Here is a 22,575-nt window from a genome sequence, read left to right as displayed (position 1 = left end):
GAGGATTAGGTGAAAGAATAACTGCATTTAAGGTGTTTCATTGCATAGAAGCCTGGTGTAAATTCTCAATTTCAAATAAAGGAATATTTTTTCTTTGAAAAAAATTAAATCTACCCTAAAACGTAAAGCTATTCAAAAGAACGAGCTTCAGGCTTTGAAGGCAGTTCTCAAAATAAAAAAAGTTTTAAATAATGATCGTAGCACAAAAGTTCATCCTCCAAAGATGACTAAGACCAAAGCAAAGGAGACTGCACTCACTCGGTTTCTAAAAGTATCAATTTTGTGTTTCTGTTGTTTCACTTAGCTTCAGAGAAAGGGTTTGTTTGGGCAGTTACACATAATGCCTTTTCAGGTTCTTAAACACTGAAACCGCTGCAGACAGAAGAATGACATGTGTCATTCAATTGATTCACTTTTTTGTTTGAAGGAAAATGCTAAAAATAGGAACTACAAATTAAAACCTTAACTGTTTGATGGCAAACCATGTGTAGTAAATAGAGTATATTCAACTAATTTTCCCCCTAGGAAGCAGTGTGTTGTCTTAGAATACAGTGGGGTGTAAAAGATCTTGTTGGGTCTTTTCAAGTGCTTTAGGGGTCAGGGGAGAGAATTTAAATGAATGTAGCAATGCTTGGTCATCACATCCTCTCTTTTGTTTTCCCCTGGGCCCTCTGTAGCTAATAGAATATGCTTGGCGCTAAGAATAGTTGGGCAGTCACACAGAGCATTCTAGAGAAGGTGATAGATAAACAACGTCTGCCCAGGAGATATCTTTTTCTAATTCCTCTGGGAACTGGGGGTAGAAAAGGAGAAGGATTAGCATGAGTTGCCACCCAATTGACAGGTAAGGGAAGATACTACCTAATTAACCCAAGCAAGACAGAGTTTTGATAGGCTCTGCCTCAGGCTAATTCTCTGCCCAGTATTTTCCAACTCTCCTCCTGTTATTCTCTACTTCCTTCCCTCACATAGTCCTGTATTGTTCCTGCTTGCCATGGGTGAATACTGGGCTATGTGTAGTAATTTTGTCGTAAATGCAGATATTCGCCAAAAAGCAGTCAGGTGAGCTTGAGCAAAGAAACTAGGCATGTCTGCTGTATGAAATACTCAAACATACCACGGTATGAAAGCCACTGTTAAAACTATTGGCATATTAAATTAAAATTAGTCAACACATATTTACCCACAGAAGAAAATAAGCCTTTCCTGATGTTTGAAACACACATTCACATACGTCCTTTCTTTTACCTTCTCCTTGGTATGGGGGTAACTTTTGCATTCCTGATGTTTGAAACACACATTCACATACATCTTTCTTTTTACCTTCTCCTTGGTATGGGGGTAACTTTTGCATTCCTGATGTTTGAAACACACATTCACATACATCTTTCTTTTTACCTTCTCCTTGGTATGGGGGTAACTTTTGCATTCGGTCATAGCATCTGTGCTGTGCCTCCAACAGTCTCTGCTTTCCTAAAAGGTAGAGAAATGGCTCCGGCTCTATTGTTGGAGGGTGGGTGACCTCTGAAGTGGCAGGAAGAACCGGAATTGGGCGCTGTATTAGAAAGGAAACTGAGTTACTTATGGGGAGTAGAGATGGGTGAATACATAATGAAACAATCAAAAAATATGAAAACGTTTATTTTTCCTTCTGTAAGCAACAATTATGCATGGTCTCCATGTGGAATATTTTTGCTTTATAATTAAAAAGTGTACTTACATTTCATCTATAAATTCTACCTAAAATTTTCCTATTTGCCTTCATTCTGTTCACTCTTGAAAATATATAGCACCCACACAAACTCATGCACCTCTTTACAAGATTGTTTTAATTTTATCAGTGTAAAGTTTAGAAGTAAACAAAGCAAATAACCTGATTTCCAAAATATGAATATTAAATCAACTTTGTTTTGCTTGGAACTCCTAAGAATCATGAATCATGTTATTTAAAGTAGCTATATTAGTGCAATAAATACGTTTTAATTGGATTCTTTCAGCTGATTTGTTTGTACTTAGATTGCACACACTGCCAAAAATTTACCCCATTTATTCCACAGAATAAAATCTGTTCTTCTGAAATAGTCTGCTTTAGGTAATTGGCCTTAATCTCTTTAAATTGGTTTCATCAGCCGATGACCTGTACAAGGTATCATTTTCACTGCTGAAAATCAATGTAAATCTTAAATATTTCTCTTAGAGCTTTTGAATCTTCAGTACAGACTGACATTAGGTTTGTCAGTCTGTTAGTTTTCACTACCATCGTAGATCCCATTAATCTAAGTTGTGTGTGTATGTATCTGAAAAGATGAATGTCTGACAAATTGTCCTAAGTTGTGTTTAGATAGATTTCAATTTCTTTTGTGGCTCTGATGTTTTTAGTAGTGCTTGAATCTGATTTTTTATATCCATGTTCTGTATAGAGTTTTTTGGAGAAGACTTGCAAGCTTCAGCCTGCATTGACTTTTTCTGAAGTTAGAAATTCTCCTTGCTTTCTATTATACCTGTTGAAACACTTTTAATTGGCCTTATTCTGTTTAAATTATTCTAAGACTGAAGTTTCCCCAATGTACTGATAGCAGAAATAGTGTTATGTACCTTTCTCTATTCTCTACAGTCTCTAAAATAAACATCTTTATTAAGTTGACCTGTATACCCCAGGATATTCCTGGTAGAGCCTCACTGTTTTCCAGTGTATCTCATCGTGTAGACAGGGCATCCTGTCCTATGAGACAGCCTATCACTAAAGGCTAAACTGTACAGAGCACTAAACAATAAAAATTCAGAGTAGAGAGAGAGCGTGGGGGAAGAATAGTTGGGAATGACTACAGGTACAAGGTAGAATTTGAACTGGATCTTGAGTATATGTACCATCACATAGGCAGAGAGGAGAGGGAAGGCTTTGTGGATGGTAGGAAAGGCATGCAGGTAAGTCCAGAGGAAGGTGTGTGAAACACTGTACTGAAACCATACTGCCTGGAGGGGAGCATATTTGAGGGTAAGATATGAAATCAAGGAAAATCAGATAATACAGGGCCCTGTGAGAACGAATACAAAACGTCTGGGACATGAAAGGCTCAATATATTTTAGCAAATATTTTAAAAACATGATGAAATAAAGCTGTCTTGCAGTTTTTTGATCAGTGAAGGTTGCGAAAGGAGAATGTTAATAAAATTCATGTGGTGGGCATCAGATGTCCACAGATTAGTGCTGGGGAGGCCAGCCAGGCAGCTGAAGGCATGGACTAGATCACCTTAAGATGGAACAAGAGAGAGCAACTCAGCACTTTCTCAAGTAATAAAAGCACCGAGGTATATTTGAATATAAGGAATGGAGAACAGTAAGAGTCAAATAGCCCAGATATTTTAGCCTATATGGCTAGAAAAAAAAAATGGTAGCGTCTTGAGAAAGAGAAGGCATTAAGAAAGGAAAACCTTACTCGGAGGAGAAGGTAAGTTCTCTTTTGGACTAGACCTGGGGGTGGCAGCAAGTCATCTGAGCAGAAATCACTTGCAAACAGAAGAGGGTGAATACTTATTGTTATAACATTACTGTTATAACTGTAGATGAATACTTATTGTGAATATATTTGACACTAAGTGTTAGGATTATTTCTAATTTTAACGCCTCTAGAATTTGTGACAAGAAATTAATGAACCGACAAAGATTATTAAAGGTGTACAAATCCTTTACCAATGTAGCTGAACAACATTATGTTGTAATATGACCCCTTTCCCACTGGTTTTAAGATCAGTCAGTCAGCAAATAGTCATTGAACTTGATGAGCCAAGTATCGAGCTAGAGGCTGAGGATACGGTGCTGAGTAAAACAAGCACAGATCCTGCCCTCGTGGAACTTAGTCCAGCAAGAAAGACCAACACTATAACTATTTCCAGACACCAGAAACTGTGAAAGGTAAAGAATTATTAATCGTTAAATGCTCAGATATCCCATTAGGAATTGAGAGATGGTTTGGGAGTAAGGAAAAGTATTTTGAAGATATTTCATGTAAAGACTTCTTGTTGGATTTTATTAGCCTACATTTGTATGAATGTGTGTTTTAATAATTTGACTAAAGACCATGTAACCATGATCTTTAATTGATTACAGTGTCCTCACAATAAGATACAAATGATTGGTTCAGCTTATGCATCTATTTGATTCTTTGTGGCTCTGTTCTTAGAATCTTGAGTTGATATGAAAATCATCATTTGATATTATTTCTGGGTCATTTCCCCACCATCTTCAAATCAAATTAGAAGATGTATTATGATGTTATATATAAATCTTTTCTGTCACTTATTAGATATTTTAGACATTAGGAACTACTTTGCTTAAGTTTCACACTCTTTCCAGAAGTAACATTCTGAATTCTACTTTTAAACAGACTAAGCAACCAATTAAATGTTCCTCTGTTAGTTGGAAATACATGGAGGCCATGGGGAGGCAGTATGTGCAAGAATAGCCAACTGGAAACCCTATACCTGTATTTTCAATGACAACATTATTTGGTTTAATGCAGTTTTAACACCAGTAATAGTGGAGATATGACCATCTCAAAAAGTAGGTGTAGTTCACGTAGACGACAGTAGCATCGATCTTATCGTTCCACCAATGTTGAAACAACTCCAGTGAACTTCCTGTAACCTGGTTCAGCAGAGATTGTTTCAACACTGAGGGAATGAGGAATCAGAACTTCTGCCCTTAGAAGAACCATAATAATCTGAGGCCGCTCCTGGTCTGGTTCATGTTTGAGCATTGACGATGCAATTTTTCCAGTGGTAGCTGAATGTTTCAGTGATTTTCTTCGGAAAATAACATATACACTGAGGCATTCTGTTATGTATATAACATACAGATATATGTAGATATAAATATATAGCCATTACATCTATATAATTCTGATCATGGAATTACTACTGCTTAAAGTAACATGTAAATTTCATAAAGTTCATTGATTAACTTTATGCTAATTATTTCATACAGTTAAAAATAGCTAGTGAGGTGGTATAATTTTCAGCAGTAAAGGGGTAAAACAGAAGCAGTAGTGATTAAACCACCAAGCAATGTGAAAAACAATATTCAGCTTATCATAAGTGTTATGTTTATTCTATGTATTTGTGGAATGTAAACATATAATTTTATGCTCACATGAAAATAGAAATGAGACATTAAGGGCATGTTGCTTTTCTGAATAAAGACTGAAATTCAAAGTTTTGCATTCAAGCCATCTTGCGTGATTCTTCCAAAATCAAACAAAAACCACCTCTTAATTGTTGTCCTACGTAGCAGTTTAGCCACCGTATATGTGATGTCACTCCTAAAGGTTCCAGTAGATGGCGCCACACATACGACCACCAAGCTGCCACTGACAGCTGTAGTCCGCAGCCGAAACATCACTGTTCTTTCAGTTAATATTTTGAGTGCCTCCCACATGCCAGGCACTGTTCTAGGTTCTGAAGATTCAGCAGTGAACAAAACTGGCAAGGTCCCTGCCCTCATGGAGCTTACATTCTAGAAAGTTTCATCCACACTAATCATGGGGTCCAGAGGTAAAGCAATCTATTTGAATGGCCGTGTGCTTAAGCAATTCCTACTTTGATTAAGACAATCAGCCTCCTTGTGTGTTACAGGTGGTTTCTAGAAGTACAGAGACAGAACAAGTAGAGAGCTGTTCTGTGTAGAACTTTGAGGAATGGTCCAAACCTACTGAATGTGGGGATCCATGCTACTGGGTTGAAGGGAGACATTCCTATTGATTGTCACAGACAGAACTGCTCTAACAGGACTATGAATCCAGAATCCACAAGCTGATGTAAACGACTTTCCATGTCACCATTCTTAATAATGATAATGTCTACGTTCAGATTACTTGTAGCTTTCAGTTACTCATACCTTTCAAAATAACAAAGTATAAAATAGAGCTCTGTAAAGTGTTAGCCCTGCTTTTTCCAGGTAGGATCAGATGCCTGGTTGGTGTCCTACGTACTTTCTACCTGAGCATTATATAAACAGAACTGCCGTATATTATCATAAACTCAACACAAATAGGGGACTACAGCTAAGTGAACAACAACAACATAAAGTAGGTTCTTCTGAGAAGCATTATGTCTTCATCATTGTTGTCATTGTCATCGTCATCACTACCATCTTTTTAGCACTCACTAAGTGCCAAGCACTGTTCTAAGCCTATTGTATTACCGCAGGTACGAAGAGAAAGTGAGTGGGTAGTTTTGGTAAAAGTAGATGAGGCTAATGGAATGCAGTGACACAAACTGATAGTTTTTAAAGGCCATTTGGAAATCAGGTCGGTAGAATTCAATAAATATATTGGTAGTGGTTAGTAATGTATCCAAGAAGTGACATTTTAGAATAATTAAAGTCAGCGTCGTTTAAAAATTTCCTTTTCTCTAGAGAGCATCAATGTGGAACGTAACGAGTGTTTTAGAAGGAAACTGATGTATGAAATTTTTTATGGACAAATCCTCCAAATCCAATAGGTAACCCAAACACACAGAAGCAAAATTTATGTTACAATGAAGAGAGCACAAAGCCATTTAAGTACCCTATGCAATGTTTGCTAGTAAAAAAAAAATGCCCACAAACCATAAGACACCTGTTGTGCTCATGCAAATATATGAAATTCTTTCAGTCTTTGAATTTTAAAATTAGGTAAGAGTTTTGAAAAGTGACTTTTTTTTTTTAAACATACAAAAAGTTATATACTTTGTAAAAGAAACAAAAAACAAAAAACGGTGACTGGATAATACTCAAACTTTCTTATTATCTAGTAGTTACTTTATGATTTCTTCTATCTATGTCTAGTTATATGCTTTATGAAATTTAAAAATATTTACACATAGTTGATCACATAGGATTTCATTTGAGATGAATAACAATATCAGTATGAATAGAATATACCAATATTTCTGCACCTATAGAATACGACATAAGGCTTAGACATTTACAGACGAAATAAAATATTCCAGTAGTTTCTACAATATTCTTGCTGAAAATTTATTTCGAAGAGCATGAAGGTACCTACATTTCCAAGTACTGGATTACTTTTAGCAAATTATACTGTACTTTTATCTGAAGATTAAAATAACATGACAGTCTTACATAATAAAATAAACTATCCTCATTCAAACAGGTACAGAAGGGCTACATTAGCAATCATTCCCATAAACTTTGATGTATAACATTACAAAATGTAAATTCCCTTAAAATTAAGTTAACATGTATGAAATGTTAGTAATAGTTTTCCTTGAATAATATTAAGAGGAGATTTGTTAACAAAACATTAAAGAAAATTATAGTTTGGTTTTTGGAGAACAATGTCTACCCTTGCAAATGCCCAATCATAATCGTACTACTTCAGCATTCTTGACTAACAGCTTAAAATAACTTCGTTTCACTTACATTCAGAAAGAAGAAGAGGGTCAAGCACCAGCGTGTAAGTGTGAACCTCATCTTGGGCTTTTGAAGACGGTCTTCTAAGACCTAGAAAAATATAAAAGTAACAAAGACATTTAAATTAATACAGCTCTAACATTGACTGTGGCCTTTTTTTCTTGCCTATTTGACTTGAAGAAGATCAATGCCCAAAGACACCCTAAATACAATCCATGTAAACACAGTAAGCTTGTGAGGCAAATGCAGCAGCATGTTCCATTGCCCTTCCTCTCAGCCAGGAAGACTTGTCTGGTTGTTGTCTAAAGTTCTCCCATTAAGAAATTCTGGAGCCCCCTTTACATATCAGGACATAAGAGATTCTGAGAAATCAAGAGTAATCAATGTGGACTTCAGTTAACACATGGCATCAGAAGAACTGCTGAAAATTTTCAATGGAAACATCCACAAAAGTCACCTCAATGGACATGAATAAAATCTGTGCTTTGTAAAGGATTAATAGCTATGCCTTCCAGGTAATCAAAAGCCAACTTTTATTTAAGCAGTCTTACTTGCAGCCTTGAGTATTTTTCTTTCCTACAAATTCTTCAAGCGTCAAGTTGCTATTAAAAATAAATTTATTCCATAGTAAGGCTTGTTTGTTCCCTAAGAGGTCACCAGTCCTACTCAAGAGCACAACAGTCAGAAACAGGCTGCTTTGTCACAAATAAGAGTTCTTGGTTACTCTGCAGGTAATTTTACACAAGGAAAAATAAAGGAGTGAAATTTTAAATATATACATTTCATCAGCGGGATTTGTGTGAAAACGATTTCAACTAGGGGTGAATGGTTATCATTGCATCTAACACTCTACTCATTGCACCACTTTTAGGTTTTACATATTCTGCTAAGTTTCAGTTAGTATCTACACTGTAAGCCTGTTGGGCTGCACCTTGCAGGCCTGCAAGCCTTGAGACCAAAGAAATGGCCTGGAGACAGCGGTGGAAACCTCCATGGTTTACTGGAGAGGGTATCTTAAGCAAAAGGTCCTGGAGCAATATCCCACGTTTTACAGCAGATGGCAGGCAGGACATGACAGCAAGCTTTGCAACTTGCAGGAGAAGGAGGCTACCATTTATAAGGGGAATTGATATCAGGTTGGCTCAGTTACCAGGGGAACCAGCAGCTGGGGCAGGGAGCAAACACATAGGCAGGTACTACTTAAGCTCTATAATTAAGAGGATTGGAGAGTCACCTGAGAGAAGCAGAGCCTGCTCGAGCAGGGGATGTACAGAGAGCAAGAGAGCAGCCATCTTGAATGGCCTGACGATATACTCCACTCCTACACACCCTGTAGGAGCCTTACAATCTTGATCCTCCCCTTTTCCGTGATATCCCTGGGGTCAGGAATACAGAGGCACACTCCAACCAAATACCACACATGCAATACAGACACCAGAGGCTTAAGAGTATCACGAGTCCAAGAGGTGGGCAAACTTTGGAGCCAGGCGCTTATCAGGTCAATTTTTCATGGAAGTCCAGATGAGGATGAAAATGTCCTCTCGCGACAGGGACCCAATCAAACTCATTTCACAGTGAGGCTACCACTGTCACCCAGTCCACAGATTCCTTCCACTTAGACTAAGGAGGGAAGGCAAGATGTTTAACAGGCACAACACAGGGTAGATCATGACTATTAAGCAAAATACAAGCAGTAAGAGCACGCTGAGATCACATTGCCCCTGCATGTGGTTTTCGTCCTGGCCTGCAGTACCCCACCACCTCTCCATCCTCAGTCCCCACAGCCAGTGCCGAACACTGGAGAGGCCTGTAGCAACGGACCACAGGGTTAATATGATGGTGCCTTTCTCCAGTAGGGGGCCTGGATTAATTACCTCAGTAGTTTTAGTTGGGGCTGGGTAGAAGACAGGTGAGATCTGTAAATCCCTTTCTAATCCTCTTCCCCACAAGGCAGCAAACCCAAACCACTGGGGACTTGCCTGCCAGTCCTAGGGTCATTTATGATGTGTTCCCCTGGGGGTAGATCCTGTGTCAAGGGCAAAAGCAAGTTATTGGCCTGACCGACCATTTGGCAGCAGTCGTTAGGTGGTCGACAGTTGAGCTTGGATTGTGTTGACTAGTTGCCTCTGGGTTAACAGGGCGTCAGCACTGGGACGGTTGCTCCTGGGACATGTCCTCATGTTGGAAGAGAGAGTTTTCTGTGTCAGTTGCTGAGTAGCCCCTTCATCCTTTCAATTAGCCCAGCAGCACAGGGGCCGTAGGGTGGGGGAAATGTCAGTGTACGGCATTTGTATTGGCCCATTCCTGAACTTCATGACCAGTAAAGTAGGGGGTTTTGGGTTTTTTTTGGCCGCGTTGGGTCTTCAAAGCCTGCATGCAGGCTTTTCTCTGGTTGCGGCGAGCGGGGGCTACTCTTCGTTGTGGTGCGCGGGCTTCTCATCACAGTGCCTTCTCTTGTTGCGGAGCACGGGCTATAGGTGCGCAGGCTTCAGTAGTTGTGGCGCACGGGCTTAGTTGCTCCACGGCATGTGGGATCTTCCCAGACCAGAGCTTGAACCTGTGTCCCCTGCATTGGCAGGTGAATTCTTAACCACTGTGTCACCAGGGAAGCCCCTAAAGTGGGGTTTTTTGCATTACTCTATGACTCCGTAGACCTCGAGTAATGGCTTCCACCTGTTGTAACACACTGTAGACTGCACACAGCTGTTCCAAGAAACAATACTGTTGCTCCGCTCCCTTCCACAGCTGAACCAGAAGCCAAGGACATTCTGCCGTTGCCACATGCCCCAGCCAAACCCTCTGGTGAACTGGCCACCTCCAACTGACAAGCCTGTCCCGAGGTAACACCCCTAAAGCCTGTGTCTGTAGTTGTTTAGGGGTGGTGGGTCGGGGGTATGCTCGTCTTACCCGACCAGCTAACATCCAAGTACTTGATAGATAATCCAAGTTCTTACATTTTGTATTCACCAGCCATCCCCATGCAGTCAGATGAGCCACGAGCACGGGGCTGCTACTTTCACATCGGAAGAAGGCTCTAAGGTTAACAGGATGTCATCAGTATGACGGAAGAGAAAAACATCTCCCATGGTAGTCAGCTGCCACAGAGCCCCACATGCTAGTGGACGGCCTCCTCAGGATCACCTCTGCAACTTTCCATAGCCCAGCCTTATTTTCCGACATCTCAGCACTCACGGGAGTTTCTTCGGCCTCCTGGTTGGCTCACCAGTGGTTGGGCTGCACTTCGCAGGCCTGCAAGCCTTATAGCTGCCCAGCCTTGGGACCAAAGAGCCTGGAGACAGCAACAGAGACTCAGTGGTTTTTTGGACGGGGACTCTTAAGCAAAAGGTCCTGGAGCGACACCCCCCCTGTTTACAGCAGACGGCGAGCAGACAGGCCGTGGTAGCGTCCTTCACTACCGGGTGGGGCGGGGTGGGACGGGGCGGGGCGGGCAGAGAAAGAGGCTACCATTTATAGGGGAACTGACGTCATGTTGGCTCAGTTACCAGGGAAATCAGCAGCTGGGGCAGGGGGTGAGCACGTAGGCAGTTACTAATTAGGCCCTATAATTAAGGGGATTGGATATTCATGTGAGAGAAGCAGGACTTGGTGGATCAGGAGATGTACAGAGCAAGAAAACAACCATCTTGAGTGGCCTGACCATACAATGCCTAATATACTTGTCCCCAAGAGTAAATTGTATTCAATTCACATATTAGCATGCCAGGAAATTGAGAAAGTATAACTTTCAAGTGTCATCTTATATGCTGATCATTACCCCTTGTTTCTGACACTTCAAGCCCACTAGTAAGTTGAAAACACATACATGTATTGACAGCCGAGGCATTACAAGGGACGCAAATATGGGTGAGACGGATGAGATGTGGTTTCAGTACAAGAAACAGCATGGTGGGGGGGATGGGGGCAGGGAGCAGTACGAATGATGTAAGACATGTGCTAAAGTAACTATCATACAGCCTGGGTAAAAAGTTCAATAAAATGGCACAAATACAGAGCTTTATAAAGGATCATTTCTGATTGGGGGAACGAGAGAAGGATTTGTATTTTGACCTAAAATTTGAGAACTGAATAGGGTTTTAAGAAACAAAGACCTACATAGGCAGAGAAAGCAGATTTAAAACAAGATGTGGAGATAGAAAAATGTAGGGGTAGCCGAAGAATAAGGAATACAAAACTTTAATTTAGCTGGAGCTTAGAGCTTCTCAGGAAGTGAAAATAAGGGTAGAAAAGTAGGTTTTGAGTGCCTAGAAAATTTATTACCCAAACCACCTTTTGGCACTTTGTGTGCCTGCCACACATTTTCATCTATGTATGTACACAACTTAACAACCTGGCCTGATGAGAAACCTCTTTCAGAAAAGGATTATGTTTTAGCTGTCTATAAATCTCTGGCACGACACACAATCACTCACACGTGATTGTTATTTTTGATAATAATGGTGGTTTGTGGTCTGATGAATTCTAGGAAGCACAGAACTCTCTTGAATGTATTATTTTTCCCTTTTTGATTCCTTGTACTCCCATGTCAGTGACTTCCACAATTATCCATGAACTGTCCAAATAGGAAACCAGGGATGGTCCTTGATTCCACCCACTTCCTTATACCTGACATCTAGTCTCTATGACTCCCATTCTATCAGCTCTTGGTATCTTGTTAAAGTGTTCACCCTTCTCCACCACCTTAGTTCAGAGCTCCATCTTTCTCATCAGGACCCTAGCAACAGCCTCATGACCAGTTTCCCTACTTCAAGTCGCCATCCCTCCAACCCATTTCCTATACCAAAATGAGTGTAATTGTATCTTCCTTCAGTGATTGCCTCCAAACTTTAAGTAAATGCATAAAACCCTTGGCTAGGAATGTAGTAATACAGGGCCCCCTTTAGCAACAAGCACCAATATGATCGTGGAGGGGAATAAAAAGGGAGAAATTAAAGTTGTCTCCTAGATAGCTAGCTTTGGTACAAGGACAGATAATGAAGGAATTCAGCAAGGGGAAGTAGGGAAGAGGAGGAGCTCTTCTCCCTTAACTGGGAATATTATTACCTGCGTACTGGATGAGACTTATTTCCTGATGTGAAAGGTAGGACTTTTGAAGTGTTCACATACCTGTGAAATTGGTACAGCTTTCCTTAGTTAGATCCTACTTTTTATTTATTTATTTATTTATTTATTTTTGCTGTACGCGGGCCTTTCACTGTTGTGGCCTCTCCCGTTGCGGAGCACAGGCTCCAGACGCGCAGGCTCAGCGGCCATGGCTCACGGGCCCAGCCGCTCTGCGGCATGTGGGATCTTCCCGGACCGGGGCACGAACCCGCGTCCCCTGCATCGACAGGCGGTCTCTCAACCAGTGTGTGACCAGGGAAGCCCCCTACTTTTTAAGAAGGAAATCATAGACATACAATGAATTTCTAAGGGTCTGTTGAGTATGATAGTCCTAGCATTGCGTCCCTGAGAGAAGCAGGATGTATGGAACATTACAGGTGTTAAGAATTAAAAACCAGATCTGTTCTTCCCATGAAAGTCCTGCTCATTAATTCCAAATGTGAGAGCTAAGCACAGTGAGAAGCCAGCTTCTCTATGACGGTGAATATGGGATGATTAGGCAGTTAACTGGCTTATTCTATCTATGTCACATATGTGATGTCACTTGATATTTTACAAAGTATCAGTTGCTTGGTTTTGACTAAACGGTATCATTACAATGCAGAGCAATAGAAACGGTGGGAGACTTGTCACCCTTAAGGTGAGTGGAGCTGTGTAGTCATCTTGGCCTAGGAAAGGGGAGGTCCAGGCTTTCAAAGCCCCACATACCGCGTTTACATTTGTACCATGAACTAAGGTGAATGAAAATAGATCTGAGACTGAACACTTGGAAATGACAGAGAGGTTTAGCCAAGAAACAAAGTCCTTTCTTTTTTCCTATTAATTGAAGAGGTCTGTAATTTTAAATGGTCTTGCATTATTTTGAACTCTTAACAAATTCCTCATGTGTAACTTTATAGTATATCTGGGCTGTACTGCACCTGCCTCTAGTCAGAAAATTTCAACTGTAATTGTCCAGGTTTAAACAGTACCTTGTAGATATGCCTCTCTTTGAGAAGAATGTTTTTTAAAAAATATTTATTTATTATTTATTTATTTATTTTGGCTGTGCTGGGTCTTAGCTGCAGCACACGGGATTTTTGTTGTGGTGTTTCACGGTGATTTGTGAAGATAGGAGAAAGAATGCATAGGTAGAGTTGTGAAGAAAGACAGGGCTTTAAGAATTTAAGGGACATAAACAAGGCAAAAAGAGTAGAACCAGAATGAGGAATGAAGTAATTCACCTTCTCTAGGATTCTTCAAAAAAAGAGAAAAAAGAGTGAAGAAAGTTAATAAGAGTAACAGCTGTGGAAAACCCAAAATGAGCCCTAATATTAGCTGAACAGATTATTAAAGGATGGGTAGGTTTCAGGGTGGAATCTAGAGAAAGACTAATGTGGAATTTTTGATAGGCAGGAATTTTCTAATTCAGTTTTTTAGAAGCTAGAAATTTTCTAACTTTCTAAGCTTAGTAAGTTGAACCTGGACCCAGGTAGAAAAGGACAAAATCAGGCAAACAGTAGCTAATGGAGATAAAAATGCAACTTAGAAACTTTCAAATTGTAATGGGAACAGGTGAGACAGAACTTGTGATCAGACAGTCATATGGTACACCTGGAAGATGACTCCAAGAAAACCAGAACAGAGCTTAACTTTGACATCAGATTATTTACTTGCTTCTTGATATTTCTCCTATTTCTTCTCTACAACAAGGACATTGTTTAGTCTTGTAACCCTAGAACCTAGAAAAGAGTCTGGAACATAGTAAATGGTCAGTAAATATTGGTTGCTTTGTTTAAGGGATGAATTAGGTTCAGAATTTGGTAAGGCAGGGAGGATTATTCTTTACCCAAAGAGCCCTAATTACGGAGCCAAGAGATTCTTATTTTGGCTTCTGCTTTTATTATTTCTTTAGTTTTGGGCAAAAAGCTTCACTTCTATGCCAGTTTCATACCGATTCCGTATCCATATCCTCCTTGAATAGGAGAAGAATACACTTCCATATGTAAAGCAAATTGATCCCCCTGGATCTGTCTCAGTAGTTTAGCTACTTAGGGCAGTGGTTTCCAAAATGTCTTTTAACCATTTTTTTTTTTTTAAACAAAAGCTCTTGTGGAAGCCCACATATAAGCCAGATGGACGTGGAATCTAAACACCTGATTGGGGAGCCTGGTTTAGAATACAGAAATAAGGTAACCTTGGACAGTGGTTCAGTCACTGAGTGGGACAAGAGAACATTCATTGCTCTGAATCCACAAATGAGCACCCATCACTCATCTCAGCTGTAGAAAATTGTATCCCTGTGTTGCAGGGGTGTGCTGGTTAGCGGAAACCACTCCTCCAGTGAATAAATAGCATCTAAATCGCTAATACAATGATGGTGATTAAATAGACTACTCTTCATTTAAAGAGAACAGATTTCCTTGGAAAGTAAAGTTACACTATTTCTATTTTGGGGGAAGAATATGAAACGTCAATGTCTGAAAATAATGTATCTATTCTCATAGATCAGCATTTCCAAAAGTGTACTCCATAGAATAGTGGGAATCCCATGAGAAGCAGCATAAAATAAAGTTTCCATGGCCAAAGAAGTTTAGAAAACTAAGCGTTTTCTATATTCCTCTTAGAGATGTACCAGAGACATGAGCACTTTAAAGTAGCTAATTTTCCTGTACCGAAAACACTAGTTTGACTTTAACTCTTCATTCTCCAAACCTGTTTGACCCTGAAAAACATTTTTAATAATAACAATTATTGATCCATGTACAGAATGTCCTTTGGAAAATGCTCTTTCGGCTCAATGGCAATTTCTAACCCACCATAGTGAATGAAACCTGCAAGCCATGAACAAAGAGCTGCCCTTTTACTTAAAATTGTCTTTTTTTCTTCTCCATGGAGCAAAAGTGGAATTTCTGAGGTCTTAAATATTCCCCAGCCTTGGTACAAAGCCCAAAGCTATAAAAGGCATCTCAGAGGCGATTGCTCCTCTGGAACATTATTTGTCAAGAGCCTCTGCTTTACTTCTCTGGCTATGAGAACAAGGAGTAAGATGGAGGGGTATGGGCAAAGAGTAGAAAAGAGGAGGAAGGCATTGCTTATCTAAAAACAGCTGTGGGGGCTTCCCTGGTGGCGCAGTGGTTGAGAGTCCGCCTGCTGATGCAGGGGACGCGGGTTCGTGCCCCGGTCCGGGAAGATCCCACATGCCGCAGAGCGGCTGGGCCCGTGAGCCATAGCCGATGAGCCCGTGCGTCCGGAGCCTGTGCTCCACAACGGGAGAGGCCACAACAGTGAGAGGTCCGCGTACCGCAAAAAAACCCAAAAAATAAAAAAAATAAAAACAGCTGTGGCATTCTGTCCCCCAAGGCCTAGAGCCTGTTTCAGATTTGAAATTTGGCATTTCTTTTGAAGACAACTTGATTTAATATGGTCCTGTACATACAATCCAAGTGAGTAGGTAAGTGAATTTTGTGGAACCCTGGAACCACAGGGTATGATGGTTTGCTGCCTCACCAGTGCCTTCTGTTTGGACAACTCCTTGATTATATAACCTACTAGAAAATCATTCTTCACTAGTACAGGAACTAACTTGCCAAGGCATAATGTGGTCATACCCAATTTATGTGGCTCCATTAAGCAAAACAGAGTGCCTTGCTGCTGCTCATCATGACTTTAAAATCCCATCTAAATCCAGGCTCCTAGTCTAGCCGGTAAAAACTGGCACCCTCTGAATAGGGAAGGTTTTTTTGGTAAATAGGTTTGCACACAATGTAAAAGGAAGAATCTAGATGAGAAGTGAAGCAGAATAAAAATGATGCCATATTGAAAAAAATTAAGACTTTTTCTTTCACTCACATCAATGACCTGACATAGTAAGTGCTCAACAAACATTTATTGACTGAAACAGAGAATAGTCTCTAAGCAGTCAGCTAGGCAACATTAATAAATAGAGAGATCTTGGAGAAATGGTTCCGAATCTTGTGCAGTTCGGAAGTGTGCCACTACTCAAATGGATATTATTAATGGATAATTAAATAAAATTAGGCCAACTAAAATTAATTTAAGGGAAGGGCACTGGAATCTCGTGGATACTTTCTAGTACTGGATCTCCAGTAGCAGCCGTGAGAGGGAAAGGGGAGATAGAAACTGTTTGGTTTAATTAAATTTAATTAAAAATACATCATGAACTTATTACATGTGCTTTAATGCCATCTCAAGATATTTAATTTCAATATGTGAGAGGTTGGGAGAAAAACAATTCAGTCTAAAGGGTCAGTATGAACAAAGACAAGGATGCGGGAATCACTGAATATATTGAAGAAGATCTAAGTGAGTTGTTTCCAAACTCCACGTTCTTATTCCTTACATATACACTGCCGTATAACAAGAAAGGAGCAAACTCAGTTTTGGACACATGGAATTTGAATTGTCAGCAGGGTCTTCTATTTGGAGACCCTAAAATGCACCTGATTGTTATTAGCGTCTTCATATGTTCTTTATAAGCACTTCTGTTGAGATCAGCGACGACAGATATGGGAAGAGGACTCAGTGAAGTGTAATGGAAAAAAAATACTGGGCTAAGGAATAAAGGCTCTATACTCCAATCCTAGACCCACCTCAAACTCACTACATGACACTTAAGCACATTACTGCACCTTTCTGGACATCAATATAAAATTAGACAACTGGATCATAATTAAGAGTTTTTCTTACTCCAATACTGGCTCTGAGTTGCAATAAAATAAAAAACGTTTTTTGCTGACAGAGATAGCATAACAATTAGATAAATATTGGGTCTGTTTGACCCTTCAATAGAAAATTAATATATACAGCATTTCCCACATTGTGTTTTCTAAAATATGATCCCTGTGACCACTTATTTAATAACTCATAAATAAAAGGAAGGAATAGTTCACTGGGAAAAGGTTTGAGAAATGTGAAATACCATGTGCTCTTTTCTGGAAAAGTTTTATGTTTATGTTAGGATATTAAAGGTTCTGAGAAGTCCTGCAACAATGGATCCTTTAAATTCATTTAAATCAGCTGTTGTTACTAATTATATCTACCAATAATAATGTGCAATCAATACTCAAGGAATGAACAGGCAAGCTTGGCTAATAGTTGGCTTTTGATTTCAGTGAATGAAAGGTGTGTTGCTTTCTCTTTATGTGCAGAAAAGACTGTAGTTATAGGCAAATGTTGCAGACTTATTAGCATTTCTTTGTTATATTGGAATAGAAATTGCAGGACTTTGCCATAACTTGTCTGGATTATTGAAAATCTGATGATTAGATGACTGAGTTGGTGCTTTGTTTTGAAAGTCCACTTTCACAAATAACTCTTTAAGTCAAACTTTAAAATATTTAGGTAGAATTCAATGTCATACACATATCAAACCATTCTACAAATACCAACAGGAGTTTAAAATGGTAGGTTTATGATTTTAGTCCTTATATACATATTACTGTGTCCTTATACACACTATTGAAAAAAATCCTCTTTTAGAAAAAGATACACCTGATTTGATTAGATGATGGAACTGGAAGGGATTCTAAAGTTCAAATTTTCCAAACTTTTCACTGAAAACCCACTGAAATGACTTCCCTTAAACTGGTTAGAAAGTTCGTGAAAGAGCTCTGGTTAAACTTAAACCATAGATTCCCAAACTAGTGTACACTCTAACTTACTACCCTGCCCCCTATCAAAGGTTTTCCCTAGCTGGATTCAACCTTTTGCCAGTGAAGCCTCTAGGGCTTGGTCTAGTTGGGATAGAAGTAACCCATGACCACAGTTCATTCTCCTGCCCAGTTCAATTTCTCTTAATTACCTTCAGGAATTCTGTTTGGTTCTGATCTCAAGGATATCTTAGGGTAGAAGGTGCTTAGCCTGGAACAAAACGGGTTAAATAAAGAAATAACCTGTGCTGTTATTCAACATATTTAACAACTGTTGCTACTTAAACATCCACCAGTCAGAACAGTTGCTGGCTGTTAACCACGGGCACTGTTATACCGATGCTCACAAGCTGTAAACCAGCCCTGGCGTTCTCCACTTCCCTCCTCTCTTCCGTAACCTTGCTATTCATTGTGCATGTATCTCTACATTTGTGTTTGCAAAAATGGAGGTGGGGTGGAATGAGGCAGAGAGCATTATTTTTTTTAATTAAAATTTTTTAATTTTAATTGCTCTGATTCTAGTGATTAAGAATATTTTTCTTTTAGTTATTTATTTTTAATTAAAAATTTTAATACAATTTTAAAGGTTACTTTCCATTTATAGTTATTACAAAATATTGCCTATATTCCTCATGTTGTAAAGAGAGCACTTTTTGTATTTATAAATTCACTCATTAAATATTACTAAGCCAGATGCATTTCTTGCTCTTATGAGCCATTATGCACTACAGAGAATGCCTGAGTGAGAGCTACCCTTATGCACCCACATTCCTGAGATTCCATACAAAGATATTTTACCTACCACCTTACAAGGGACAAGCTTGCCCCTGTATTTCCAATTCCAGTAGCATATATTTACTGATAGAGAAAAGTGCCATCAAATGTAATTTAATCATTACAAAGCTTTCCTTTTCTTATTAAATTATTTAAGGATCCATTTCCCTGACATTTGAGCACCTTGGAAATTATCCATTTTGCATGACTGTGTAAGCAGTTCAAAAGGTTCTGTAAAATTAGCTGGATTCCCTTGAAAAAGCAGGGAGATTAAGCAGGATTAATGACATCAGGGATGGTCAGCCAAACTGGATCCCTAACTGTCAGCCATGATGATATAGTTTCCATCATAGCAGTTGTTTCCCACCATGACCCCAACAGCTAATGTTCAAGGTTCTGATCTAAAGAACACTTATCTACATAGATGGTGTCCAAGTCAATTTCAATGTGGCGATCTAATATTTCAGGTGAAGAGAACATTTTGCAACCTGCTTTATTAAAGAAAGTTTGGTCTTTGTGATGAACTTGTTTATGACTTGCTTTGCCAGTTCACTTTTAAAAAATTAAGTATATAAAGAAGTTATGGTACATAAAACAAGACTTATCTAATCATAAATTTAATTAGGAACACCAAAGAAGTAAACTTAACGAATGTGATTTGGTTTAGGAATGTAGGTTCCGGGTTTTATTTAGTCTTGCTAATAGGAACGTTCCCTGGGGTGGAGCTTTGGAGCACAGAATAAGAAAGCTGTAGAGAGGAGGGAAAGTTATGCTCATCACACCTTAACTGTTTGGCCCTGCTTTCAATCTGTCTTCCAGTAACTGGAAGTATAATTAAAAAATGTTTGACAATAATCCCCCAAAAGGAATACTCCATAAATTAAAAGAAGGCACTTAAATCAATGGGAGTGCCATTTCAGCGAGGACCATTCTCTACAATTAAAGCTCCATTCATGATACCAATAGCAAGTTGCAATAAAAAAAAAATGAGTTAGTACTAAATTAGCAATACAGTTAAGACAGAATGTCTGATGGTCTTTCTAATTTCATCTCTTAAGAGTGCCCTGATGGTGATTAGGTGTTAAAAATATATTTCACAAATGTAATTACTAAACTATAAAGGGAAATGAATCACAATGACTAGTGAAAAAATAGTCATAATACACCGATAAAAACAACTCCTAACAAAACACAAACAAAGGCAGAGCAGGTTCAGTGATGTTATAGAATATGGCCCAAGTTTTCCATTTTACTTCTTATGACCGTTTTGCTTTTTGGAAATTCCCACCAGCAGGGGAGAGAACAACACATTCTTAACATTCACATTTGCCTTTACTAATATACACTATCATTGTAACATTATTTAAATGTAGCTGAGTAGTTAAATTTTGCAACATCTGTGTTTGAAATAAAGGCAAAATAACAGACTATAAGGTAGTTACCATATTTAACCTCAGCAATATCTGGTACGCAAAGAATGTCAGAAAGAATTCTTTTTTTTTTCGGTACGCGGGCATCTCACTGTTGTGGCCTCTCGCGTTGCGGACCACAGGCTCCAGACGCGCAGGCTCAGCGGCCATGGCTCACGGGCCCAGCCGCTCTGCAGCATGTGGGATCTTCCTGGACCGGGGCATGAGTCCGTGTCCCCTGCCGCGGCAGGCGGACTCTCAACCACTGCGCCACCAGGGAAGCACCAGAAAGAATTCTTTAACCACATATTATTTCCTCTGTTCAGTAATTTTTTTTTCTTTCTCCCACTGTATGTGAAATCTGTGATCTGCCATCTTGAGCAGACACTCAAATAGTACTTGTAAAAAAGATAGGCCTCTATGTCTACCATAATCCTTACATTTTAAGATGTAAGAAAGATAAATGCTTAAACTGTTCAGTGACTAGGCTTGTAATCTATCTTTGATAAAAAATGCCAGATTGGCAACTCTATGTAAATTACACCCATGTTATATCTTGAAATGATATCTTTTTTTTAGCATGACATTTCTCAGGAAGAGACAAGTGTTATATAAGTTATCCAAGAATAAGTAAATAAATAAAAACCAAAACCCTCAACAAGAAAAAACTACATTAAAATTTGGGCAAAGAGCTTGAATAGAATGTCTCCAAAGAAGATACACAAATGGCCAATAAGCACTTGAAAAGATGCTCGACATCACTAATCATAAGGGAAACATAAATAAAAACCACAGTGAGGTACCACCACAGTGGGAAGGCATGGGGCAGGGGGCAGTAACTGTTTAATGGGTATGATTTTCAGTTTTGCGAGATGAAAAATGTTCTGGAGGTAGATGCTTGTGCAACAATGTGAAGGTACTTAAGGCCACTGAATTATATACTTAAAAATGGTTAAGATGGAAAATTTTATGATCCTTGTATCTTACCACAATTAAAAATAGAAATAAAAAATGATAAAGACACCAAAAAAAAGCTCTAAATGACTGGCATCATTCAGAGCTCATCACTGACACAGTGGGAAAGGATAAAGTAGCTGACTGCAGTGGGGCTGAGGGGGAATAACTTGAATGGGAGTCTGGAGATACGGATTCAAGTCCCAGCCCTGCTACTTGTGGGAAATTTGGTGAGATGTGGAAAATGAGAGACTACTATAAGCTCCCTAACTTTCAGTAACTCTACAATTCTATAAAGATGGAGGATGGTGACAACAGAGTGGAGTATTAGGCACTGCAACACTCAGTATTCAGGGATGAAAGGAGGAGGAAACTGAAGGGACTTTTCTGTGGGAGAAAACTGCTGACAGACCATTCCTGTGTTCTAACCTGTAGTCAGGATCTTGGGATCCAGAGGATACATTTTGTACTCTTCTGTCTCCCACTGGGGCAAGATAACGGCTCTCCTCTGAATGGCAGTGTGCCAAACAACAAAAGCTCCATTTAATAATACTGCTTAGAGAGGGAAAGATACCTTATTTCTTTGGAGAATTTTCTTGGAAAGAAGTCATTAAGGACATCCATTCCTGGATAGCTCCAGAATGTGGCCAAGAAATAGAAGACTGCATCAGGGCTCTCAGCTATTTAATAGCTCTTCTCTTTTCCTTGGGACATCGCACAATTCCTTGTGAAAGAGCACTAAGAACAAGCTGCCTTGTGCTACCATCAAAAACAGAGTGCTAGGGCTTCCCTGGTGGCGCAGTGGTTGAGAGTCCGCCTGCCGATGCAGGGGACACGGGTTCGTGCCCCGGTCCGGGAAGATCCCACATGCCGCGGAGCGGCTGGGCCCGTGAGCCATGGCCGCTGAGCCTGTGCGTCCGGAGCCTGTGCTCTGCAACGGGAGAGGCCACAACAGTGAGGGGCCCGCGTACCGCAAAAAAAAAAAAACCAAGAAAAAACAGAGTGCTGTCATTAAAATGCTTCACTATGGTGATTTTGCCCCAGTAGTAAGCACATGTGTGGTGAGTATTGAAATCATCATAGAAAGGCAAAAAGAAAAAGCATAAGACAAAATTGAATCATAAACTAAGACAAAGAAACACATAATAAGATTTTCAATGGAAATAAGTTAAATGGCCAGAGGTCATGAATGAACTACTATTATTACAGATGTACTGCCTGTGTGGGAACCAAATAATGGTGAAATGTATACCAT

At 39.5% G+C, this 22,575-nt stretch overlaps 1 protein-coding gene across 2 annotated transcripts in view; it reads right to left on the bottom strand.

Annotated features, from left to right (window-relative positions):
• Positions 1-22,575, bottom strand: part of CALCR (calcitonin receptor) — a 157,668-nt gene that overhangs the window by 60,108 nt on the left and 74,985 nt on the right. For both annotated transcript variants that reach the window (XM_029233767.1, XM_029233766.1), the window contains exons 3-4: positions 7,421-7,501; positions 1,399-1,555 (exon numbers count right to left, since the gene is read on the bottom strand). In XM_029233767.1, the coding sequence (XP_029089600.1) occupies positions 1,399-1,555; positions 7,421-7,501 (238 nt within the window). The remainder of the gene's footprint in view (positions 1-1,398; positions 1,556-7,420; positions 7,502-22,575) is intronic.

This window comes from Monodon monoceros, unplaced genomic scaffold, assembly GCF_005190385.1.
Source record: "Monodon monoceros isolate NGI ecotype Baffin Bay Population unplaced genomic scaffold, NGI_Narwhal_1 Super_Scaffold_2, whole genome shotgun sequence".
Taxonomy (NCBI): Eukaryota; Metazoa; Chordata; class Mammalia; order Artiodactyla; family Monodontidae; genus Monodon; species Monodon monoceros.
Note: the sequence above shows the minus strand (reverse complement) of the source record. Positions and strands in the feature narration are given on the sequence as shown.